The 26,711-nt window shown below is 43.2% G+C and overlaps 1 protein-coding gene across 1 annotated transcript; it reads right to left on the reverse strand.

Annotated features, from left to right (window-relative positions):
- Window positions 1-1,657: 1,657 nt before the first annotated feature.
- On the reverse strand, window positions 1,658-25,378 carry SAG (S-antigen visual arrestin). Its single transcript, XM_081864635.1, has 15 exons — window positions 25,318-25,378; window positions 22,907-23,031; window positions 20,748-20,808; window positions 20,594-20,638; window positions 19,714-19,907; window positions 18,650-18,706; window positions 17,298-17,365; window positions 16,844-16,979; window positions 16,238-16,322; window positions 10,230-10,302; window positions 9,783-9,920; window positions 8,757-8,834; window positions 7,528-7,551; window positions 5,640-5,704; window positions 1,658-2,176 (listed from the first exon to the last, which is right to left on the reverse strand). Exons 2-15 carry the CDS (start codon window positions 23,012-23,014, stop codon window positions 2,139-2,141), a joined length of 1,170 nt encoding a protein of 389 aa, XP_081720761.1. The 5' UTR covers window positions 23,015-23,031; window positions 25,318-25,378; the 3' UTR covers window positions 1,658-2,138.
- Between the last annotated feature and the right edge of the window lie 1,333 nt (window positions 25,379-26,711).

A 26,711-nucleotide genomic window follows, 5' to 3' on the forward strand; every position in this document is an offset into this window, starting at 1 on the left:
CATAAATATACCATATCATTTTGGTTTCAGATACAGAGCATGTCACAGCCACCTCCATTGTCCCACTGCCTTGTACACACATAGTTACAATAACCCCTCTGTAAAATAGATACAGTGGTACCTCGGGTTAAGTACTTAATTCGTTCTGGAGGTCCGTTCTTAACCTGAAACTGTTCTTAACCTGAAGCACCACTTTAGCTAATGGGGCCTCCTGCTGCTGCCACGCCGCCGGAGCCTGATTTCTGTTCTTATCCTGAAGCAAAGTTCTTAATCTGAAGCACTATTTCTGGGTTAGCAGAGTCTGTAACCTGAAGCGTATGTAACCTGAAGCGTATGTAACCTGAGGTACCACTGTATATGAAGACATGGCACTGTACCCTGTGTTCATACGCTCATTACAGAACTTGCAAGTCATAATCTTTTAGCACATAAAACCAAAAAAAGAGGCAACGTGCTTGTAGATTATTACACCCAACAACCAATACATGTTTATTTTGCAGTTATGCAGCTATTACATATGCTGCATGTTAGAAGTGCCTTCTGTGTGGGAATTTCACAAAGTACATGGCATTCATCAAACAGCATGAAAGGGCACTTGACACAACAGGCATTGTATGGTCCATACCATGAATACCACAACTTCTGAATCGGAGACATAAACCTGAAATATAGAATTGAAGAGTTGGAAGCAGTGGTTCCCAACCTTTTTTTTGCCGATGCCCCACCTAAGCATCCCCAAAATCCTGATTCCCCCCCCCCCCCAGTGACATATAATCCTTATTATTCAAAAAGAGAACTATTCACATGGAGGAAGCCTAAAAGGCCATTAACTGTTAATAACTCATTCTTAAATTGCCCCCCTTAAAAATCTAATTGCCCCCCTGTGAGGTGTGTGCCCCATGTTGGGAACCAGGGGTTGGAAGGGTCCCAAGGGTAATCTAGTCCAACCTCCCACAATGCAGGAATCTCAACTAAAGCATCCATGACAGATGTTTATAGTGTAAACTATAGCAGCTCCCTAGTGTACATTAACCTGCTCACCTTCCCTCCAAACATAAAAAGGGAACATAGTGGAATCTGCTAGGGCTTATCAGTTGTCTCAGTTTGGCTTGCAATGTCACTTTCCTCAAACCGTGCACATCCATTCCACACCTTACATCTTATGTTGAAACCACAGCATTTCCCTTGAAACCACTGCTAAAATGGAGGTTCTCAGCTAGGGAGACCAGCATATTTATAGTACAAACAGATCAGATACAAAAACTGACATGCTGTGTTGTTGTTTTTACAAAGATTATTTTCACTCCATTTATGTGCTATTAAAAAAACAGTGCATGCACACATATAATCTGTTTTACTGGATTTTATAGATCAGGCTTGTAAGGCGCTGAATACAATCTTGCCCTCATTCACCAGCACATACATTCTTCCAGATTCTTGCATTTTACACACAGCAAAATACTCCATACCTCTACCTCATAAGAGATGGCTGGGAACTAGGCCCAGAATGGTTGCATTACAAGTTAAATGGCAGCAAACCTGTATTTGCCACTATATGTACATAAAGCAAGGTGCTGTGGTCAATTGTTACTCCCTCACACACACTGACAAATGTAATGCCGATGATCAATACAAACACATGCTTATAGCCTCCAACGTATTTAATATTTTTATATGAACACATACAAAATGTAATAGATGAAGCACTTTCAAGTTCTTTCTTGTAGGGTGAATGGTTTCAGTTCGTTCCTTTTTTAAAGTTCAAGCAAACAAAGTAGCGCCCCCAGCCTTCCATTTAATTCAGGGACATGGGTTTGTTATGCTAAGCAGTTTTTTATTTTCTAAACAAATAATACTGGATTCACTCTTCATGCTGCAACTAGATATTTATAGTGAGGCAACTGATTTAAATAAAAACCACCACCACAATCCTCTCAAGTATTCCGTTTCTTTATTCTAAAAAAGGGAGGGAAGACCAGTGTTAACTGACATAAAAAAAGAAAACTCTCCTGCTGTTTAATAGAATTACTTCCCTCTGTGTTTGCCATTAGACACAAATTGTGTGGCTTCCACAGCTGGCTCAGCCTCCTTTTTCTGTCATTCATCATTTAGTGATTCTGCCTTCTCATCCTCATCTTTCAGCTGCTGGCGAGAGAACTCCTCAAACATGAGGTCACTAAGAAAAGATAAAGTCTGCTTTCAAAATTGCATTCTTCTTAATATTTGGATACCTCTGCATTGTGAAGCTCTATTTTTCTTTGGAACATTTAGACTAGCACACAGTCAGTTTACACTTTACATCATTTTCACACAACACAAAAATCATAGCTGTCAAGCGTCCCTTATTTGGAGGGACAGTCCCTTATCCCAGCGCCATGTCCCGCTGCTGTCCCTTATTGATGGATGTCCCTTAAATTTCCCGGGTTTCAAAGCAGCTCCTCTCCCTCCCTCCCTGCCGGCCAGGGAGAAGGGAGGCTCCAACTGTGTTGCTTGGCTGCCCGGCCTGCCCCCCTCCAGCCTCCTCTCACCAGCCTCGGCCCCCGGGAGCCCCTCCCCGCCGGGACTGGTGGGAGCCTCCGGCCTTCCGCCATCCTCCTCCTCGCGGCCGCTGAACTGAGCGTCTCTGCCTGGGACCTCCACTCTGCCCGTCACCGCCACTCGCGCTCCCGCTAGGCAGTACTGCGGCTGTGCCGCCAAAGGACCCAAATGAGATGGGCAGCCTGGCATGGTCTATGAACTGATGAGGAGCCTTGAGAGGAGAGCGAGGGCAACCATAGAGAAAGCAGTTCAGAGAGAGGAGGAAGAGGAGGAGGCGGAGGCGTGGGCAGGTGTTCCAAGGGCTACAAGGGAAGGACCGCAAGCGCTTCTCCCATAGATTTGTAGTGGTAGACTAGCATAGATGGTCTGATCTGCGGGTTTACTTCGGGCACTATCCCCCTCCCTTCCTCCCGCCCCACCTGATGGAATTGAGAGCTGCAGATGAAGCACAAGAGAAAAGATACAGAACTGCAGCAGCATCTTTGTAGCTTGGACTTTGTTTTGCGCGAAAAGTGGTTGCTGCTTGTAGTTATTTAATTGCAGTGTTTCACCGGCTGGTGTCTTGAGCAGCAACCTCTGGAAACGAAGGGCTAAAAACTGGCGCTGCTCTCCAAAATTATCTGGTTCCTTTTAACTGGTTGACTAAAATCCCTTATTTTGGCTGCTGGTCCCTTATTTTCAAGGCTGCTGGTCCCTTATTTTCAAATCTGTAAGTTGACAGCTATGACAAAAATGCACTTTAGCATCTCTTGCAGTATTCATTTATTTAGATTTTTAAGACTGCCTTTCATCCAATAAGATCCCAGGGCAGAGCACTAATAGCAGAATCAAATCGAACAGCACTTGCCACTATATGTAGTATGTAGCATAAATAATAAAACAAAATTATTAAACCATGCAACCATTCAGCAGCAGACATAAGAATGCCCACATCAAAGCTTAAACATGTCCCCCAATTGCCTGTGTAAAAAGGTTTCTCATTCTTGGCTCAGCTTCAGTATGGTTGCTGCATCATTTCCTCACAATAAGCCATTCTCTGGAGCTTAGACAGAAGTTTAGCAGGTCATCCCACTGAACCCTATCTTCTGACTATAACTAGGGCATTGGGCAACTGGGGCAATATAAGACTAACAGTCCAATTCCATGCATATTTCCCCTATATGTAAATCCCATTAGATTTCATGGAGCACATTCTAAGGAACATAATGTTTGTATAGACTTTTTACAGTCCAGTTCTATGCAATGTGATATAATTTTGCTATTAGACTGCAATTTAATACATGCTTACTTGTGAGTAGGTCCTATTTACAGGTACACATATGTAGGATTCCAGCTATATAATATCTATCAACATCTTGTGAGACAATAGCTGCAAATACTTCACTCTGCTATATCACACAGCTGTAGCTTCTCAGTGTTTGTATGCCTTAAAATGCAGAAAGCTCTGAGCTGAATCCAGCCGTGAAACAGAATCAATTTCCACTGTCCTCATGCTGCAACTTTAATAAAGTTTGTTTATGAACAAAGTCATTGCTCATGAAGGAATAAGGATTTCAGGGCAGAGTTGGCTAGAAATATAATGAAACAATACTTACTTTTCTTTTCCTGTAGTCATTGGTGCGCATTGAGAAGAAAAGCGGGAGAAAGGCTTAACTAAATACGTTGTCTTGATTTTGATTCCTTAAAGTAGTTGGCAAATATTGTAAAGTCCATTTGAAGGGGAAAGTGTAAGTTACAGTGCCCTCCAGGTACAACTATGCAACAGGTGTGTGACCTGACAATAAGTCAGTGACCCAGGCTCCTCGGGCCATGCATAAAGCTTGGAAAGGAGAGATAACAATCTGTGCCTCTATGTGCACTGAGGTGAAAGGAGGAGAGAGAAAGTCCTAAGAATAAGCAAAGTTTCATTCTCTTCAATGGATTTTCATTGAACCACAAATTTATGGCAATCATGAAGCAGAGGAGGAGTTTGGATTTGATATCCCGCTTTATCACTACCCAAAGGAGTCTCAAAGCGGCTAACATTCTCCTTTCCCTTCCTGCCCCACAACAAACAGTCTGTGAGGTGAGTGGGGCTGAGAGACTTCAAAGAAGTGTGACTGGCCCAAGGTCACCCAGCAGCTGCATGTGGAGGAGTGGAGACGCAAACCCGGTTCGCCAGATTACGAGTCTATCGCTCTTAACCACTACACCACACTGGTGTAGTGTGTAGTGGTCTCAAAGCTTGTCCAGCTGCTCTCATTGCACCAAAATATTCCTTACCATCAACAAAAAATCAAAAACCATATTTGGGCAATACCTTAATCATGCCAGCCAAAATATTACAAAACAAAGGTTCAGTTTAATCCTTGTGCTAGTTGATTTGTAGTAGACCTCAAAATTATTGTTTTATTAAACTTTGAACATTCCATTCTGTTTCTTTGAAGCAGGAGGTGTTATTGTGTGCATTGTACAGATGCAAACTGAAACCTGACTTATCCAATATCATACCAAGTTTTGGTACTAACTGAGGAAAGTAATTCCAGAGGAAACATGAAACAAGTTAGGATTGCTCATATGACTGGATTCCAAATTGATTGATTGAAGTTTGAATTCCACCAGCTCTGCGATGCAATTAGAGCAGAGCTAGAGAATTGTTGGCTCTCCAAGTGCTGCTGAACTATGCCTCCCATATCTTTGATCATTAGCTGTGGCTGATGGGAGTTGGAGTCCAACCACATCTGGAGCATCAAAGGTTTCCTGCACCTGATTTTTTCTTAATAAGAAAGTTATTGCAAGCATAAATGTGAGAGCACACATACACAAAATATTTCAGGGTAGAGCAAGCCCCACTGAACTCAATGGGACTTTTGAGGACACATGCATAGGATTGTGCTTCAAGAGCACAAGAACTTCTACTGGGAAATATGAAAGGAGAACCATCTAATAGCATCCCTCTTTCTACACCATCTGAAAACACCCCTCCCTGTGATTAAAATCTCCCTTAGAGCTGCTTACCATTTCAATGGAAAAATAATCTTCTAGCTTTTAAAAAAGACTTAAGGGTATCATCAGAATATTATAAACAATGCCCCAAGCAAGGGCAATGATATCCTACTGACCTGTTGTGTTTTCCTCCTCTCTCCTGGGGTGCATGAGACGGAAGGGCAGTTCCATGGCCACCTCACTGTGTAGAGAGAGGAAAGAAAGTACAATGATACCTACATAGCACCAAACAACCTTAGCCCACACTATTTGGTTTATCCAGTCATTAAAGGTAAAAGTAAAGGGACCCTGACCATTAGGTACAGTCACGGACGACTCTGGGGTTGCGGCACTCATCTCGCTTTATTGGCTGAGGGAGCCGGGGTACAGCTTCCGGGTCATGTGGCCAGCATGACTAAGCCTCTTCTGGCTAAACCAGAGCAGCGCACGGAAACACCATTTACCTTCCGGCCAGAGTGGTACCTATTTATCTACTTGCACTTTGACGTGCTTTCGAACTGCTAGGTTGGCAGGAGCAGGGACCGAGCAATGGGAGCTCACCCCGTTGCAGGGATTCAAACCGCTCACTTTCTGATCAGCAAGCCCTAGGTTCTGTGGTTTAGACCACAGTGCCACCCGTGTCCCTTTATCCAGGGATTACCCAGATCTAAATGTATGGGGGCTATTTAACTCAGAGTAGTCCTGCTGAAATTAATGAACATGACTAAGTTAGGTCCATTAATTCCAGTGGGTCTGCTCTGAATAAAGCTTAGTTCAGGCATAGGCAAACTCGGCACGCCAGATGTTTTGGAACTACAACTCCCATCATCCCTAGCTAACAGGACCAGTGGTCAGGGATGATGGGAGCTGTAGTCCCAAAACATATGGAGGGCCGAGTTTGCCTATGCCTGGCTTTGTTGAATGCTCCCTATACCTATAATCCTCCACAAGTATTTGGAAAATCAGCAAAGTGTTTCTTGTAAAGGCATGAGTCCAGGGTGCAGATGGGAAAGGCCCTGGGTCTATTTCTACCCCACCTTTCAATCAAATTGTTCCCAAGGTGATTGTTGCTAACACTTTTTTATTATGATTGCTTTCCTCCTGCTGCATTCTTTTGCTATTAATTGTTGATGTAGTTTATGTTTTTATTTGAAAGCAGTGTGAATTTTACTATAGAAAGGTAAGATATAAATGCATTAAGTGAGTAAATAATGATAGAATACAAATACAATAATTAATGACCAGTGCCTGGTTTCTGTTACTACACAAGTGCTGACAATGGGTTAACAAACGAGAATACTTGTTATCCAGCTAAATTTGACGAAAACCACTACTAGCATGAAGGACTGAAAATAACTCTGCTCTTGCTAGTTTATTGGCAATTTCTTATACAGTAGGCAATTTGAAATGTTCCACCTTGACTGTCACTTTCACTTTTCACACTGTCTGTAACCACTGAAGGGGCTGGCACTGCAGTTTTCGTTTATTACCCAAGAAACTCCCACCAGAAAATCGTGTCTGAACACACTAAAGAAACTCGCCTAACAACACTGGAAGTCAATGATCTGGATGCTCAATAATCTGGATGCTCAATAAAAGGAAGTGAACAAAGGATGGGAATTCAGAGAAAAGGTATATTGTAGAAGTATTAGTGTTCACTCCTCTGTGAGTAAACATACCTCATACACAGAATATTGGGCCTAGTCCGTGGTGGAAGCTCATAGTTATTAAGCTAAGACTGTGAACACACTGTACCTTTAAAGCACATTTGAAGTGCATTCTTTCCCTCAAAGAATTCTGGGCACTGTTGTCTAACTCTCACAGAGTTACAATTCCTAGCAACCCTTAAACAAACTATAGTGCCCAGAATTCTCGGGGGTGGCGGCGGCTAAGAATGTGCTTTAAAAGGTATAATGTATAATAAGAGTAAAAAGAGAAGATCCATTTTCAGATAAGCCTAGCAATATAATCAAATGTTGCAAGAGCAATGGGGCGGGGGGGACAGAGAAAATCTTACAGATTTACCTGGAAATGAAATCTCCCAGCAGGCTAAGATATAATCAAATAAAATAAAAACAATCAAAGCTTACAAAATTCCACAGCAAAGTCAGACATATTTCATATCCTCTTCATACAGAATGTAGCTCAGAATTATCCATGCTTGCAATGCATTATCCCATTCTACATCATTCAAGTCTTCCTTCTTCATTTGGCTTGGCAGCATCTACTTACTTTTAATGAAGAACATTCATACAAATATTCACCATTTTACAAGATAGCTAATTTATTAAGCATGGAACCAATGTGTTAGAATAGACTATACAGTGGTACCTTGGTTTGCAACCGCTTTGGATTACAACCGCTTTGGATTACAACTACGTCAAACCCGGAAGTGTGTGCCCCTTTTTTTGGATTACAATTTTGGGGGAGAGGCCCCATTGGCGAAAGAGCTCCTTAGGTTACAACCTGTTTTGGTTTACAACCAGAGCTCTGGAACGAATTATGGTTGTAAATGAAGGTACCACTGTATAATCTAAAGTAATGAGGATGCCGCATCCTCATTTTGTTGCCATGACTCATCTTACTCTAACAAAACAAAAGCACCTATTACAAAAACTTTTAATATATAAAAAAATAAAATAAAAGTCCAGTATCACCTTAAAGGTAAATGTAAAGGGACCCCTGACCATTAGGTCCAGTCATGGCCGACTCTGGGGTTGTGGGCGCTCATCTCGCTTTATTGGCCTTGGGAGCCGGTGTACAGCTTCCGGGTCATGTGGCCAGCATGACTAAGCCACTTCTGGCGAACCAGAGCAGCGCACGGAAACGCCGTTTACCTTCCCGCTGGAGCAGTACCTAGTTATCTACTTGCACTTTGACGTGCTTTCAAACTGCTAGGTTGGGAGGAGCAGGGACTGAGCAACGGGAGCTCACCCCGTTGCGGGGATTCGAACCGCTGATCTTCTGATCGGCAAGCCCTAGGCTCTGTGGTTTAACCCACAGCACCACCCGCATCCCTTAGTAGCACCTTAGAGACCAACTAAGTTTGTTCTTGGTATAAGCTTTCGTGTGCATGCACACTTCTTCAGATACCTGCACACGAAAACTTATACCAAGAACAAACTTAGGTGGTTTCTAAGGTGCTACTGGACAATTTTTTATTTTTTTAATATATTTCGACTGCGTCAGACCAACATGGCTGCTTACCTGAATCTAAAAACTTTTAACTACAGGATACTGAAAACCTCTCTTACCCTGAGACAGTGAGCTTCACCTTTATCTTGTAAGCAACCAGGATCCCCAGAACTGTCTTGTCTAGCCCATCTTTAATACTATTGGGGATAAAAAGAGTAGGATTATGACATGCAATTGAAGCAACTTACTGTCCAACAGGAAGGAGGATCCTCCCAGGGCTGTTACACTAATTGAGAAGGTTCCAAGGCAAGATGAATCCTAGGGTGAATTCAACTAAGCATACAGGAAGCTTCTGCACTTACATTTCTTGCTTAACACAGCAATAGAAGATATCCTATTTCCATATTCCACAGGCTGTATACATGCAACATTTTATTCCAGAATCAGTGGGGATTGAGTAATTTTTTTTTTGTATGTAGTCCACAAACAATTTAGATCTAATTTTTTGACCATGAAAAGTACTTCTGAGGAAACTGGCTTCATTTTGAAAATAAACATTTATTTTGCATTACCCTGCTGTGTGTCCATTTGAAAATGGATGTAGTCGGTACCAATGACGGTACCCAATGATGTTGTGGTCATATGAAGAAGAGGTTGGATTTGATATCCCGCTTTATCACTACCCGAAGGAGTCTCAAAGTGGCTAACATTCTCCTTTCCCTTCCTCCCCCACAACAAACACTCTGTGAGGTGAGTGGGGCTGAGAGACTTCAGAGAAGTGTGACTAGCCCAAGGTCATCCAGCAGCTGCATGTGGAGGAGCGGAGACGCGAACCCGGTTCCCCAGATTACGAGTCTACTGCTCTTAACCACTACACCACACTGGCTCTCCAAGTGATATGCCAAGATCATAATCACCAAGTCCTTCTTCCTTCATTTGTGGCACGTGCAGGGAGGAAAAGGTGTGGATAACTTAAGGAAGGGGAAGATTTTCAAATGCATATCAAGGTAGCATACTCAGGATCTAGAATTAATCTAGATGGAAAGCAGCATCTTGAGGATGAGCATGAATGAATCCAGACTGAGGGGGTAAACCTACAGTTTTCTGCTGCAAATGGGTTATATGTCTATACATATTCAACTCACATTGTACTAGAAGCCAAGTTGGTGTCTTCATCTTTTAGCTTCCCATCCAGGGCTATGCCTAGTTTTACTCGATTGTTTGACAGCAAAGGTAGAACTGTTATAGTCTTTGAGATGATGCAGTTGGGCTGTATCTTTTCCCTGGAATACACATTGCAGGGGATTAAATAGAATACAAGTTTAATTCTGGAACAGAAAAATAGCTGGCCAAAATTCAACCTTCCAACTTTAGTAGGATCCAGATGAGGGGGCACAAAACATGAGACCACAGTTGAAGAAGGGGGGGGGAATATACATCATAGCAGAAAGATGCAAAGTTAGACCTCTGCCAGAGAGAAATCAGGAAGCAACACAATGTATAGGTGTGAATTTCTATGTTCTAGTGAGGTAGGCAGCTAAAGGGAATGTAACAGAAGGGGAAACTGGCAGAACAGCTTAGGATGTACTCACTCTGCCTCTTCCAGAGCTACTGTCTTGGTGTAGAAATCACTGGAGTACAGGACCACATTGGCAACTTGTTCCACTGAGGAGGGAACGAGATGGGAAATTAACAACTGGAAAACCAAGAGGGTCTAGCCTATTTCTCATAATTCTTCTGAGCATTCTGAAGGAAGTTGTCACTTCTCTTTATGCCTCTGTTCACCTCTACTCTCTTGTTTGTGGCATCATATACAAAATTATGGACTGGTAGTAATTTTGCTGGCAGAGTGCAGGGAAACATGCTTCCAAGGCAATAGCAATAGCAGTTCTTGCAAAACTAAGCAGAGATCCTTTCACACTGAAAGTGCTGGGTTATCCCAACCCCACCATCACTGCCTGTTATTATATTATGGACCCCTCTAGATTGCTGATTTGTTGCAGGTGTATTCTGCCACATATTCTTGACAAAATACTGTAATAGTACATTAGCGGTGATTTGATTCTGCTTTAGTTTGTTTAGTGATGCTTCCCTAGTGCTGTCAGTGGGGCTGTAGTGCAACAAAAGCAGGACAAAAAGAAACCAGAACATCTGTGGCATAAAAAGTTACAGGATATCAGGAGGAAGTTATGGGATATACACTGATTGGAAATGGAGCAGTGTGACGATGACCCCCCCCCCCAAATGTTGCAGGTGCAAACCATACTGAAAGTGGAATTATGTGTGACTCCCTCAATAGCATTGTGGGCATAAATAATCACGGATGCTCATGTTGTTGATAAGCAGTGTCCCGTGCACAGCGGAAGGATAAGGAGTACGTGCCACATACTCTATATTGCTTTATTTACACTTCAAAGCTGGTATGTTACAGAAAAAACATCTTGCCTCTGCCGGAGCAGAGAAAAGCATCCTCTCTCCTCTAAAGCACGGAGAGAAACAACACACACTGAACTGCAAAGAACAGTGAAAAACAGGAAACCAGTGTACGTCACATCCAGTCTCCCTTTCCCGTGGGAAAACCCAACAGTACGCTGACTGTGGAATGTAAACACCTGTCTTGTGACAAACACTTCGCCGCACAGTGAAGAGAGCAGAAACCAACATCCTCCCCCTTTCTGTGAACATCACTGGGCAGCGTGTTCGTACAATATCAGTACAAACCCAACTTCTGCACATAGGTACAGTGTTGATCCCTTGATACAATCTTGGACAATACATCAGCAGGAATTTCATCACCTGGCATATAGGACACCGTTACGAGTCCCTTCTGAATACGTTCCCTAGCATGTTGCAACTTCAATTGCAAGTGCTTCGTGCTTTGCTTACAACCTTCAGAATTCAGCAAAGCCAAACATGCTTTGTTGTCCTGGTAAACCTGGATTGGACATTTGACAGGAATTTTCATGTCTTTGCACAATTGTAACAACCATTCACAATCTTTAAGTGAATAAGACAGTGCGTTCAGTTCAGCTTCACAAGTACTTAAGCTAACTGTTGTTTGCTTCTTGCATGACCAATCAAATAGACCCTGATTATACATATAGCAAACTCCAGACGTACTTTTCCTGTCTGTAGTGTCACTTCCAAAACTTGCATCTGCAAATATTTCAAGACCACCAGACTTCTGATTGTTAAATCTCAGTCTGTAATGCATAGTGCCTTTCAAATACCACGCTATGCGTTTCAGAGCTTTCCAATCCTTAACAGTAGGATTGTTGACTTGTCTGCTTAGCAAATTACAGCTAACAGCAATGTCTGGTCTTGAACATCTGGCAATGAAGTTTAGCTTGCCTAGCACACTTCTGTACAGTGTAGTGTCAGAAAATGCTTCTTCAGTGTCATCTACCTGATAACCTGTTATCATCGGTGTGTCTACAGGGTTAGCATCCATCAGGTTTAGTTTGCTTAACACATCAGCAATTTTCCGTGACTGGTGTACTAGAATGTTACCATCTTGATCTCTCTCTATTTCCAGAGATAGGTAGTTGTTTACCTCACCAAGATCTTTCATGTCAAAGTGCTCTTTCAGTTGAGCTAGGGCATTATTGTACATTGTGACATCTTCCCAAAAGAATAAAAGATCATCAACATAAAACAAACAATACAGTTTCTTTTGCCCCTCCTCTTTGACAAATACACATGGATCAGCTTTCCCTTGCTTAAAACCTAGAGAAAACAATACTTCAGTGAGTTTTGTGTGCCAACACCGTGCACTTTGTTTGAGACCATAAAGGGACTTCTTCAGAGCACAAACAAATCCCTGTTTTACCTGTACGCCATCAGGTGGAAGCATATAAAGTGATTCATCTAGAGATCCGTACAGAAAAGCTGTATTCACATCATGGTGACTAATGTGTAGATTCTCCTCTGCAGCTAGCTTGAGCATAAGCCTAATGCTCTCATACCTCACTGTGGGTGAGTAGGTCTCGTGATAGTCTTCACCTGGTACTTGTGCAAAACCTCTGGCTACCAATCTGGCTTTGTGTCTGACTATCTTGCCATTTTGATCAGTCTTCGCTTTGAAGACCCATTTGCTTCCAAGCAGTTTCATTCCTGGAACTACTGGAACTAGGTCCCATGTTTTGTTCCTTTCCAAGGAATCAAGCTCAGCCTTCATGGCATTTAACCATGGCTCAGCTTCCTTTGAATCCAAATCCTGGATTTCTTGGAAACTTGAAGGTTCAAATACCTTCCTGGAGCTTTTAACAGCTGTTACTGCTATCTTAGCAAACTCATCAGCAAATCTCTTTGGAGGTCTGCCTTTTGTGGCTCTTTGTGACCTGCGAATTAGCCGTAGGTCTTCAATACTCTCCTCTTCCTTCTTGGGAGAAAAGTGACCTATTGTGAACAATGGTTCTTCCAATTCCTGATCAGAGCTTTCAGAGGGTCGCATAGAGGCTTTCGCACTCTTGAAATCCTCTGAATCACCCGATTCAGTTTCAGACTCAGAATCAGAACCTTCATCAGTGGGTGTGGGTTGTTGCGGTTGCTTTTGACTATCCTCAGTCTCATCACTGTCATCAGGATAACATTGGAAAATTCCCACATTCTCCCCCCACTTGGCATTGTCCTCAACACTTCTTGTGAGCTTAATTGCCTTTGAGACAGTCATCATTATTCTGTAAGACCCTTTCTGATAACCTAGAAAGATACCATGCAATCCACGCTTGTCTAACTTGGAGTTTTGTGGTGAGTGAACCCACATGTCAGAACCAAAAATTTTCATGTGTTTGATGTATGGCTTCTTGCCAAACATCTTCTCATAGGGGGTACAACCAATCGCTGAAGATAACCTGCGATTATAACTGTAAGTGAAACATGAGAGAGCTTCGGCCCAATAACTCTCTGGAAGATTGGCATCATGCAGCAAGGTTTTTAACCCTTGAAGCAAAGTCTGGTTTGCTCGTTCCGCAAGTCCATTCTGCCATGGCGAGCGAGGACTAGACAAATCGTGTTGAATTCCTTTCTCAGTCAGAAAAGCTTCAAACTGCTGAGAAGTGAATTCTCCCCCGCGATCACTGAAAAGAGTCTTTACCTTCTTACCATGCACATTTTCCAACCAAGCACAGAATTCCTTGAACCTAGGAAAAGCCTCTGATTTCTGCTTGAGATTGTACACATAAATATACCTGGAAAATGCATCAATGAGAACCATGAAGTACCTGTTTCCTCCCAAAGAGGGCGCTAGTGGTCCAACCAAATCAGCATGAACAATTTGGTATGGTTCTGTAGCTTGCCTACTAGACACCTTACCTTTCGCAGCCATTTTCACCTTGTTTGCTGCGCATGCCTTGCACTTCATGTGGTACCTGCAGGGTTTAATAGTCATACCTTCAACCAAGGCAGGCATCTTAGATACTGCCTCAAAAGGCAAATGACCAAATTTCCTGTGAAAATCATGAATACATTCTGCATGCAAACTTTTGTTAGTATCTGCAATGCAACAAGTGTCATCCTGCACAACATCATCATAATACAAAACATATAAACGATCAACATATTCAGCATACAATACATAATCATTTTTCTTTGTGATGATGCACCTTTTGTTCTTAAAGGAAACGTCAATTTTCCGCTCATTCAGCTGTCCAACGCTGAGCAGATTATGTTTGGCATCCGGCACATAAAGCACATTCTGTATCGATAAGTCCAAACTGTGAAGAACAACAGTTCCGTAGCCTTTACTGGGGATTGTGTGGTCATCCGCCTGGTGAATCGCACCTTCCTGCGGTGTAAAAGACACAAACAGTCGCTTATCGTTGCACATGTGGTGGGTCGCTGCTGAATCAACCACGAAGAAAGATCTAGACGTCTTCTGGACCTCTGCAACCTTTGGAGTGAAGCGTGAGACCATTGCCTTGTGCTGCGTTGTCCTGGACACCGGACCTTTGCCTTTGCTCTGGCCTCTTCCACGCGATGAGCTTCCACTGCACTGCTCTGTCTTGGCCCTGGGATATTTGCATTCCCTCTTCATATGGCCTAGACGTCCACACGAGTAGCATTTCACTGCCTTCAAAGCTTTGGCGCCATCTGGTGGTTCCACTGCACTATGGGATGACGTCTGTGAAGTCTCCCTCTTGCCCATGCAGCTATCACCCCGGCGATCTGCTTCATTCAGAATCACGGCAGTAACATAGTCCACTGTCAGCTGAGCAGTAGGCTGTACAGCAATCTGAGTCGCAACAGACTCCCAACCTGAACCCAAAGATTGTAGTATCATGAAGGAATACACAGCCTCTGGAAAGTTGAGTCCTCTCTGTTGCAGCTCATGTCTCAGATTCTGCATCTCCATCAGATGTATACGCACATCTCCACCTTCAGCAAGAGCCATATTATGCAGCTTGTTAAAGTAAAACATAGTGGATCCAGCTTCTGTCCTCAAGTGAGCCTCTCTCAAAGCGTCCCAAATTTGTCTGGCTGAGGTCTTATCACGCAATAGACAGAGCTCTTCTGGGGATACTATCAATGTAAGAGTTCCCCTTGCTTTGGAATCTTTAGCTTCCCATGCATCTGTAACTGGAGCTGGGGGGGTGTCTGTAATAACTTCAAACAGACCCTCTTTCCGCAGAATAGCCTCTGCATAGAGAACCCAGTCCGCATAGTTATTCTTATTGAGCTTAGGAATTCCACAAGCATCCTGAAGGGCCATCATGACTCTGGCATTAGCCTTCTGCGTCATGTCTGCTGCTTTAAATCATGCTGCTTTATACAAGCTGCGTCTGTGCTGCTTCATTCCAAAGGCAAGTTCAAAACAGCCTCTGCCTGTGAGCCTGTGCCACTCTGCTTATCTGCAGCTGCTTCAAACCTTATTCCAAAGGCAAGTTCAAAAGGAAAGTTCTAAAGTGCTTTCTCTATGCTGCCTTAAATCCATGCTGCGTCACTATTTTCTGCAGCTGCTTTAGTCCAAAAGCACTTTTAAAAGTTACTTTCGATTTCCCCAGCCCGGCAAAACTGCCTTAAAAGTTCAAAGTCCAGCCATAAAGCCATTAATTAGAAGCTGGCAGGCTGCCCGGAGCAGTAGCACATACCTCATCAATCATCTTGACGCGCAGAGCAGATTCCGTTCCGATCTGTCCCCCTGCATTCCGATCCTTTGCCGGCACTCCGATTCGACTTCTGGAGCCCATAACCAAATGTTGTTGATAAGCAGTGTCCCGTGCACAGCGGAAGGATGAGGAGTACGTGCCACATACTCTATATTGCTTTATTTACACTTCAAAGCTGGTATGTTACAGAAAAAACATCTTGCCTCTGCCGGAGCAGAGAAAAGCATCCTCTCTCCTCTAAAGCACGGAGAGAAACAACACACACTGAACTGCAAAGAACAGTGAAAAACAGGAAACCAGTGTACGTCACATCCAGTCTCCCTTTCCCGTGGGAAAACCCAACAGTACGCTGACTGTGGAATGTAAACACCTGTCTTGTGACAAGCACTTCGCTGCACAGTGAAGAGAGCAGAAACCAACAGCTCAATCCTTCTACCCTGCTATTCCCCGATAACAAACATCTCATGGCATTATGGGAAAAATTAGCATTTTACCTGACACACTGATCTTCTTAACCACCTTATCAGAATTGTTGATCACAGTCACCGTAACAGGGATTGCCTCACCGTGGTAAAAGACCTGAAACAATTGGACTGACTTAGCAGGAGGGTTCATCTGGTCTACATAATACATCTTTCATCTTCTATGTATTTACATGGTCAGCCTCTGTAGGAAAGGCTTGGGCCTTGTTTATATCTACTGAGAGTCAGCAGAAGGCTTTAATATACTAGACATCCAAAGGCTGATCCATACCATACATTTAAAGCATATCCCATGAATGTTTAAAGCACATGGTTTTCCCCCTCAAAGAGTCCAGGGAAATGTTGTTTCTCCCCACAGAACTACAATTATCAGCACCCTTAAACTGCAGTTCCCAGGAGTCTTTAGGGGAAGCCATGTGCTTTAAATGTGCACTGGATGTCCTTTAAATGTATGCTGTGGATCTGTCCCCAGTTTCTCCCAAGAAGAACTGTTGTTGCAAATAGTTCCAAAGCCCTTGAGCAGTGGTCTCTTAAATAGGAGATCAAATAACTCAGAGATGTAAAATGCACATTTTTAAAAAGCCAGAGCATTAATTTCCAAATGCAAGACCAGCTCACCTCTTTGCTGAGGCATGCCTTCAGGTGCAATGGTTTCTTTGACAGGAAAAATTGCCAGCTGGTCTCTGCGTGAGGCTGGGGTCCTGGCACTTCTGGAGCATACTGGACTTTGCGGATCAGCAGGCGTGCGGAATTCCTAAGGGGAGAAAAACAGGTTTGTTTCTGTGCTGAACTGCTGGCGGTGGCAAGCAGTTGTGGAAGCAGTAGTGCCAAGCTGTGAAATAGGGATGAAAGAGGTAGCACCAAGGGCAGTGACAGAAGGTCTTTACTGCCATTACAAGTCATCCTTGGTAAAGCAGCAATAGGGTGGAGGGAGTGGTACACAAAGTAAGTAGCCGTTCCTCTTCTCCCCCTGCCCAGAGATTCAGAGCAGGCTGTTAATTAAACATAGCTCCTTATTCAGTTGCTCCATTTCCCCCATTTTCCATCCAACATCTGTCCAATAAAATGTCACCTCTTGAGAACCTTCTCTTCCACATTTTCTGTCGAGAACGCTTTGACCTCAAAATCCACCCCGCAGCACTGCAAGGAAAGACGGAGTGACAGGTTATGGCTGTTGAGCTTGAGTATATTAAGCATCAGCATGTAAATGAACCCATCCAATAGCCAATTTAAGAGTCAAACTATGTGTTACATTAGCTATGTAGCTGTGCTTTTAAGAGCAGTTAAACAAACAAACCATCAAATTACCATTGTGGGAATCTCGGTAATGTCCGGACATATGGCAGCCCTAGTGGTGGTGGTGGTGGTAGGGGTAAAGGTAAAGGTAAAGGGACCCCTGACCATTAGGTCCAGTCGTGACCGACTCTGGGGTTGCGGTGCTTATCTCGCTTTATAGGCCGAGGGAGCTGGTGTTTGTCCGCAGACAGCTTCTGGGTCATGTGGCTAGCATGACTAAGCCGCTTCTGGCGAACCAGAGCAGCACACGGAAACGCCGTTTACCTTCCCGCCAGAGTGGTCCCTATTTCTCTACTTGCACTTTGACGTGCTTTTGAACTGCTAGGTTGGCAGGAGCAGGGACCGAGCAACGAGAGCTCACCCCGTCATGGGGATTCGAACTGCCGACCTTCTGATTGGCAAGTCCTAGGCTCTGTGGTTTAACCCACAGCGCCACCCGCATAGGGGTAGGGTGCTTTAACTCTCTGCACCCCAGTATGGCCCCAGTCCATGTCAGGGGCCCCACACTTTCAATTTGCACAGGAAGAAAAGCTTCCTATGCATCTGCCATGGGTCATATGCACAGACCTTTTCAATACAGGTGCACATTCATTGAGAAATTCCAACATCATTTCTGCCTAAAGCAGGAAACATAACATTGGGCCTTAACTGGAAGGAGATAGGATGCATTTTTAAATGGGTGTGCTCACTTGGTTTTTATAAACTTGTACTCCACCTGAGCACATCACAGAGTACCTTCACATGAGCTTATTTTGTTGGGCCTGGGAAGGTGAGAAGCAAACCAAACACAGGGAAAAGGCCCTTGCTTAGCTATGCTTTCCTAGGGTGACCCATAATATTATCTAATACCATACACAAACTTTCACATGACATGTTCCTTTCCAGTATTGCCTGATATTTTTTGTTAAGAGAGTGTTACAAAAGTTATTGTCTTCCTTGTTATTTGTGTCTATTTCTGCGGGACCAGCTGTGTCCAACATCCACTTGGAAAACAGTTCCCCTGAAACAAACTTCCACTAGGGAGCATCATGTCACCTCATCAGCAGTGAGAAAACATGGGAGCAGATGCTAATTCTTGGATTTTACTTTCTTAGTATATATATACAATCCTGTTTCCACAGTTCTCACCTTCTCGACATCCTTGGGATGCTGCAAGCATACTGAGCAAGGTAGATAGTCTGGAATCTGTAAGGGTGAGGAAGACAAAAGACACTGGACACAGGTCATTCAACTGCATGCTACAGTTAGCTTAGCTGCTACAGAAGTTTAGTTCTTGAGGCATGACCACATTCTCCACTGTCCGAAGCAGCAGGCAGTCTGCCTCTGAATGCCATTTGCTGGGAATCAAAAGTTGGGAAAGTGCTTTTGCGCTCAGGTCTTGCTTTCAGGCTTCCAGTGGGCACCAGGTAGGCCATTACACTAGAAGAGGATGCTGTACTAGGTGGGCCTTTGGCCTGATCCTGCAGGGATCTTCTTACATTCTTAAGGTGCTGAAAAGCACACTGCCTTAGGTAATATGAGAGACCCAGCCAAAGGTCAAACCTTACTCAAACCACCTCCTGTATTCTGCCCACCTCATGTATTCTGCTGCTAGATATGAAGCAAAGAGTTGATATGGGGGGGGGGGATGAATGTATGGAGACACCTAAAGTGAAAATATGCTGTAAAGCCACTTTCTAACCACTCTCCTTTTTTTCTTTTTCACTTAATTTATTATAAATGTTGTAATACATATATGAAATCTTTACATATTGATACATATACATTATATTCGTAAATTCACATTTTCACATTTCATTATGTAACAACATTTCTCCATTTCTTATTTCTTACCCTGTGTCTTCCCTCCACCCGTGCGCGACTTCCTTGTTATTATTTTTTGACTTTATTATTGAGGTTGTAATTTTGTATCTTGATAATTAAACATTCAATCTTATATATCTCCTTAGCCTAATTTAACTTAACTTTGTGAAATCAGTCTATACATATCAATAAATTCTTGTTGGAGCGTCTTTTGGTCATGTATTTCTTCTACACATTTCCATTCCTGTTTGAGATTTTGATTAGATTGCATTCTAATTGTTGCCGTCATTTTTACAGATTCAATCATTTCAAAAGATTTATTATTTCTAACCACTTTCCTATCAAATTGTCAAGTCACAGAACTGAGAGGAGCCCCGCAGAATACTTACTGTTAACACAAAAGGATGTGCGTTTTTACCCAGTTTATTCAGTAGGCATTCCTGCAAGCTGGAGAGCGGTCTCTGTTTTTCTAGCGATGGGTATACCTGTACCATGCCAAAATAGAGGTCCTTCCGGAAAGTCAGGCCCATTATATCAATATCTTCTTGCCCATACCGAAAAGCACAAGTGAGTGTCACATACACTAGGAAGAAGACACAACGAATGTTAAAAAACACTGTGCTAAACCAACTAGGGGTATCATCTGCTCACATGGAAAGTCTGTGCTTAAAGGTCTGAGAGTGGACACCTGCAAGCTGAGGGCCTGGGACAAAGCTGAAGGTTAAACACGCTCACTTTATGTCTGTCTCAGCTAGCAAAAGACAATCAGAAGAAGCTGGGTTCATTTGGTGGCTGTGGTTTTCCACTGCTCTCTTGGGGAGTGCAAGCTGATGGGGTCAGTAAGCTTTTTGGGCCAGTGGGCACACTTGCAAACCAGCTAAAGTATCGTGGGCACAACACACACATGCTGCAGCCAGGAACAATTTGCAATCTGTTATACTGGCTGCAATACAATGCCTCTTTCAAGCCTGATTTTAATAAAGATTCTGTCAGCATGCATCTAGGAGCAAACAGAAGATTGTATAAAATGGACATGTGAATGCATTTGGCACCTATTACTGTGGCTATACTAACATTTGGGACTAGAGGAATTAAGTATATATCTGGTCCAATGACATAACTCTTATACACCTCTGAAAACATGCTTGGTAACCAACAGGGGCCTTTTTTTTCCTGAGTGGAGTTTATTTGTGTAAATCTAGAGACATTTTAACTTAAAAGCTGGATATTAATACTTAAATCTCTAAAACACCAATTAAGTCATCTGACCTTTTTTATCCTTTACAATATCAGGATCAACCAACACCACACCATCTGTATGGAGAAAACACAGAAAGGAGCCGTTCTGGGACACTGAATACTCAAGCTTTGTAAAAAGAAGTATAAAAAAGATTTTAAAAATTTGAAATCATGCTGGGCTTACCCACAGGTTCCACCTCATCTACATGGTCAATGAAATCTCGCTTGCCTATGTAGATCGTAACCTGGAAGACAGGGAAACTCATGATTGGACAAGGCCACTTCATAGCTCAACTTAAGGATGTCATTCAGTTGTAAACCAATGCCAAGCAAAATGCCAATGCCAACCTTCAGAGCAGACAAGACTACTCAAACCTCTTGATGCATCAGGACTCAGAAATGTAATAAAAGTAGAGTGTGCGGATGCATTGTACAAAACAAAATACCGTATTTTTTCGTCCATGTATAAGACCCTCACCCATTTAAAGGAAAATGTGGGGAGATGGCCCAAAGTTGTTGAGCCTCTCCCTCCCCACGCAGCTGCGGGCAGGAAAGACTCCCTGGATCGTTTCCCGTGCGCAGCAGCATCGGGGGAAGTTGCGCTCCTGGGAGCGCAACCTCCCCAGATGCCACCATGTGTGGGAAACAACCCAGGAAGCGTCCACCGCAACCTCTCCCAATGCCGCTGCTGCGTGCAGGAAATGACCCAGGGAAAGCCCGCCACGTGTAGCATCTGGGGAAGTTATGCTCCCCACAACGAGCTGGCTGGCAGTGCGGCGCTTCTCCTCCCCCCCATGCCACTATCTGTGTATTGGACGACCCCAGTTTTTTGATGTGATTTTTGAGTCAAAAAATCTCATCCAATACACGGAAAAATACGGTATTTAAACTTAAGAATCAGTGTCCAGGAAAACATGGTTAAAAATACAGATTTGTAAGATGGTCATTACTATCTCCACAAATTACTTGAGGGAAAGCATTTCAGAGGATGGGTGCTTCCACCAAGGAGGCCTACTTCCATGCTCTCACCTAGTGACAATCTGCTGGTTGTGGAATGACCAGTAGGTTCTCCTTGGAATAAATTAAAGAACGGCTTGGTCTGTACTGGCTTGGTATCAAAGACTGTCTTGGTCTGACATGGAGGATGAGGAAGCGTCAATTGGTGCCAATGGGCTCTCTCTGCTGCTGCCACCAAACCTCCCCTTGCTGTACACTGAATTCTGAATGAAAATCCCCCATGCTTACTATTTAATATTTTTTTACAACTCTGGTGTGCTTCCAAGCTTAGCATCTGTAGGGGAAACCTACACGGAAGACATTTTGTAGCTTGAGGACGTAGGTATCAGTTTGTACAATTCTTCCTCCCTGCTTATTGGTACCTTGGGGCTTGGTTTGATTTGTGGTTTGGACTCCAGGGATAAGTAGCAGCAGAATGGGAGAGAGTCTCTTGAGGTTTAGCTGCTGGCTGAGGGCTTGCAGGTAGCAGTGCGCTGGAAGGCTGATTATGCTGACCAGGTATATTGGCCTAACTTACCAGGTGGGAGGAATTGAGCTATTAGGCCAGGCCGCATGAGGCCACTAAGGGCCTGGAGTATATATACCTCTCAGATGGGTCTGACCCTTCAGCTTCAATCTAGGCTCTAATCAAGAGGGTGTTGTGTACTGGCCAACCGGCGTCTCTCTGTTCTCAAACTCTGGAGCTCCTGATAACAGAAGTATACCATCTGGTTCTTGCTGTGTTGTTTTGCTTAAAGACTGCTTTGTTTGTGCTGTCTCTTTAATAGGAGCACCGAGGTTCCCTCCATTTGTGTTGCTGTTTGCCAGGGGTGGCCAAAGTCACTTTGGTAAAACATACCCTGTGATGGGGTGACGTGATGAGGCTCTGCAAAGCCTTACCACCGGGGGGGGGGGGTATGTCAAACTCTACAAGTGTGTCTGCAACACCTCCCTCTTGCTGTATTGGGGAGAAAGAGGTGTTATGGAGAGCTTTGCCACTGGCCTGCCTCCATCCCTAGCAATAGAGGGAGACCAATGGCAATGCTGTGCAGCAGAATGTTCTGCTGCCACTGAAGCCTTCCTTACCTGGATTGCTTCTCTGGCGGCAACAAAATTGGTGGGGCACCATGTCTTGTGTTTCTGCCACCTGAGGTGCCTGCTTCACCCTGCCTAATGGGTGAACCGGCTCTGGATATTGTCATTGAATCCCAAAAGTGCCCTTGCATTTGGCAAGGCAGCATCACATGTACTTTTGTCTCTTAGAAAGAAGCACTTCTGTATCAGAAGCTTACCACTGAAACAACACACTGCTTCCAGTCCAAACCATTTGTCGTGCTAAATACTCACAGCTTTGTCATGAGAGGTCTTCTTGTAGACATGAGTCTTAAAAGGCATAATATTCTTCAAAGAAATTTCAGAAACAGAGACCATCTTTGGAGTGTCGGGGCAACTCATCAATATGGTTACGTGACCTGGTAAGAAGGAATGTTTCTTGCATCAAGGGATCATTAGATAAGTGACACACAGCTATAAGACAAGCCGAGGATGGTTTGAAAGCATACCGAGAGCATGCAGAAAATCTTAGTAACCTTGTGTGGAGCATTCAACAGTGGCCCAGGAGTCAAAATAGCATGTAGAGCAGGAGTGGCTGGTCTTTCTTGGCCTGAAGGTCACATTTACTTGTGGCATGTCATGCCACCCCACCTCATTCTTGTACACATAGTTGCATGCACACAATTCCCTCTCTGCTCCTTGGATGAGTAAGCAGATCATCGGAAGGAGGCAATTTGTAAACCCATCATGTTGCTGGGCTCCACCAACCTCAACCTTCTAATATGTGTGTGCGTGTGTGTGTAAAGGCACTCATATAGCCCTGTATTAAAGGTTCAAGCTTGAGATTTGAGTGGTGCTGTTGAAATGTTAATATTGGCTGCTTCCAGACCTTGGTTGCTTCCAGACTATCACTATTTTGCAGGATGGATTCAATAAAGCCGGCAAATGTAGGTTTGTGCCATTAAACCCATTAATATATATATATATTTTCCAGTAAGGTGGCCAACCAAATGTCCTTTCTGTGGTGTATTCCTGATGAATTGTGCTCATGAGGCTATTTGGGTGGTTATACATAATCCCGCTTTCAATACTGGCTGCATTTGCAAATGTTTTGCAGAAAAACTGGAGAAACATTGAAAAGCAACTTTCAAAGGAGAATGATGTGTGGACAGTCCTATACAAATCCATTACTAATGCGCTATTATTGCATCAATGACATGTTGCAGAATACGCCCACAGCTCCCCCCACCCCAAAGTCTGCAGGGGCTGGTAGAAATGCACTTGAATGTGTGGAATGGCAATTGAACCTCTGCGGCAAGAAATCTTAATAACTACTCAATAAGTAGGTAATGTGGAAGCAACCTTAAAAATTCAGTTATCCTGCAGCACTTATGTTCTGCTCCAATGCCATATGAGCACTGTCTGTTTATAGTCTACACTACAGTGATAGCCCAGTTTGCAGAAGGGCTGGACCTTGCCTATGACCCTTGTGCCGCCGCTTGGCACCAAGGGAACTAACTGCAGTGGTCAGGACGGAATACTTGGAGCCATGAGCTGCTGTTTTTGCTATTGGCTAGCAATGGTTTGTCTAACAGCTATTCCTCCTTAATGAGAGCTATTTCTTGAGAGATGTCATCAGGCTGGCTCAACAATTATGCTCCAATTAAGGTCCAATTATGATGTAGAAAATCTAATTAAGCAATTCTGAACACATTATCTTTCAGTTACAATTCTATTAATTACAATTCTGATATTACATAATCTTATTAGCATACAACTGATTAACCAAAGTGTTACTGTCATAGCAATAAGAAATTGTGTTCACTTTTAAAATGCATTTACATGCTTATCTCATACCTGCCCCGTATATATTCTTTATTGGATTTAAAAGCAGTTTAGATAATATTATAAAATATACTCTTTTTGAAAAAGTGAAGTACGATTTATAGAATACGTTAATTCCCACCCCTTGTGTCAATGCCGTACATTCAGTAAGGGGGCGGGGCGGGGAGAACCATTAGTACCTGTATACATGTTGTCATTTTCCCTCTCTCTCCATCCCAAGATGGAAGCAATCTTGTTGGTTATCAAGGGCATGATCCTCAAGAAATGAAATGAGCTTCTCACCTTCTTTCCATCTGTCCAGGTGAGCCAGACAGGGGTGTCATTGTGGGGAGTCCTTTGCCCCTGACAGATTCTATTTTCACATTATCTTACAAATCAACAAATCTTCATCACAAGATTTCTTACAGAAGCATCCCATGCATGCTTCTTCTGAAGTAAAGGTGCTTCCAGATTACCTATTTAGAGCATTCATCCACATTTGTTTGCAGGGAGGTTAGAAGACATTGTGTCAAAGCAAGCGTTATCCCACACTTCACATGCATTTTCCCATCACTTTCCTTTTAGCAAGTAAGTCCAACCTTCTGGGGAAACAGGACTGTTCCACAAGGCCTTCCAAGCAACTATAACAGCACAAACCTGAATTTGTCGGAATGTGGTTGAATGCAAATGGAAAATGGCGACAGCCTGGAAGCAACCCAAGTCTTAATGGGTTCACTGGAGATGAGCATTACTCGCACCAGAGAAATCAAGAGTAGGACATTTACATTGCTTACTTAGAAATACCCCACCAAATTCAATGGAGGCATTCTTAGGAATGCTGCCTTAGGTAGCAAATTTGCAACAACAACAAAATATCATACCTGGTGGAATTCCAAATACCCCAGTGGTTGAAGGGAAGAGAAACTTCCAGGAGCAGTAAAATGAAGATCCAACCTAACCCAACATACAAAACAACATAATCCAGGCCGATAGAGCTTGCTTGGTCTTCTGTTCTCTAAGAAGGTGAAGCATTAGGCCCTTTAGAGGCCAGCGTGGCAATTTGTAGCGGATCTGGAAATGGGATTTTAGTGCTTAGGGAGCCAAGTTTCCAATAGCGAATCCAGAGCCAGAATGTTATACCTGGATTATCAGATTGGAAACTGGTTAGATCAGCGGTGCTGAGCATTATCTAAGGGACCTCAATTCTACAATGTCAAGCTTCCCGATTTCACAATGCACATAGACAACACACAGAAGATCTAGCAAGCAGGTTATTGAAAGCAGCTTTATTTTAAACCTCTTTATCTCTTCCTTACTAGGGCTGAAAATCATCCCAGCCTGCTAATGAGCTAAAGATAAGCACTTGTTTGTGCATTACCGATTCTGTAATAGTTATAGCATGCCTTTATAAAATGCAAGCACCTTATAGAACTGTATATGCCTCGCTACCATCTCCCCAAACCAAAAATTCCCATTTTGTTTGTGTTTCTCGTTTTTCCAGTCTTAAATTCATTTATCCACATTTCTGCAGCAGTTTGCTATGGGGAAAAAATGTGTATTCATGAAAATTCTTTGCATTTTTTGTGAATTTCTCCTAATAAACATATTTTTATGTTTATGTACATTTATGTACAAATTTATGCAAGCAATTCCCCCAGTGCAATATACCTTTGTATGTTATTTTCACACACATTTTCATTTTTATGCACACTTGCCTATAATGCATGTATTTTTGTGGACAGTGTTTGATTGGAGAACTGCATCATAACATCTGGGCAAGTGTGAAATATGAGAGAAAGTAAAGCAGTGTGTTTGTGGGGACATCAGGGCAAGAACTATTATGTACCTCATGGCTGTGTTCCCCCTGTTCTAATATGACTAGAACAGTAAGAACATTTCTCCTTTACAACTCAATGGGTGCTATGGAGAGCAAAGTCAGGCTCCATGTGCTAAGCCTACAATACATTCCATTTCTTGTGTTTTGATAGGCTGTTACAGCAGAACGTGACAGAACCCAGGAACTGTTTTTAGTATATATTGGAAATGAATGTGGCACGTTTCTCTGCGAATAACTGATAAGAGCATTTTGAATCACCTGCAGCCTCCTTGATATAGCTATCAGTTTGCCCACGCAACAGTGGATTTGGAAGCAAAGAACTGCTGCACATGTGCGGCACTGTCATTAGCTATGGGCCAGGGAGGGAGGCAGGGAGAAACAGAGAGCACATTCTGAAATACATCTTCTGCACGTGCATATTGGAGGCTGATGCGCACG

Source organism: Podarcis erhardii (assembly GCF_964252035.2).
Source record: "Podarcis erhardii genome assembly, chromosome: 5".
Classification (NCBI taxonomy): Eukaryota; Metazoa; Chordata; class Lepidosauria; order Squamata; family Lacertidae; genus Podarcis; species Podarcis erhardii.

Bases quoted from the DNA above. Each gene is read 5' to 3' on its own strand.
- SAG (XM_081864635.1), bottom strand. From the start codon at position 23,014: ATGAGTTGCCCCGACACTCCAAAGATGGTCTCTGTTTCTGAAATTTCT. The intron at 19,908-20,593 runs GTCAGATGACTT...TCTTCTTCCTAG, and splicing joins TATTGTAAAGGATAAAAAAG to TGTATGTGACACTCACTTGT. The intron at 2,177-5,639 runs GTCAGTAGGATA...ATCTTTTCTTAG, and splicing joins AGAGGAGGAAAACACAACAG to TGACCTCATGTTTGAGGAGT.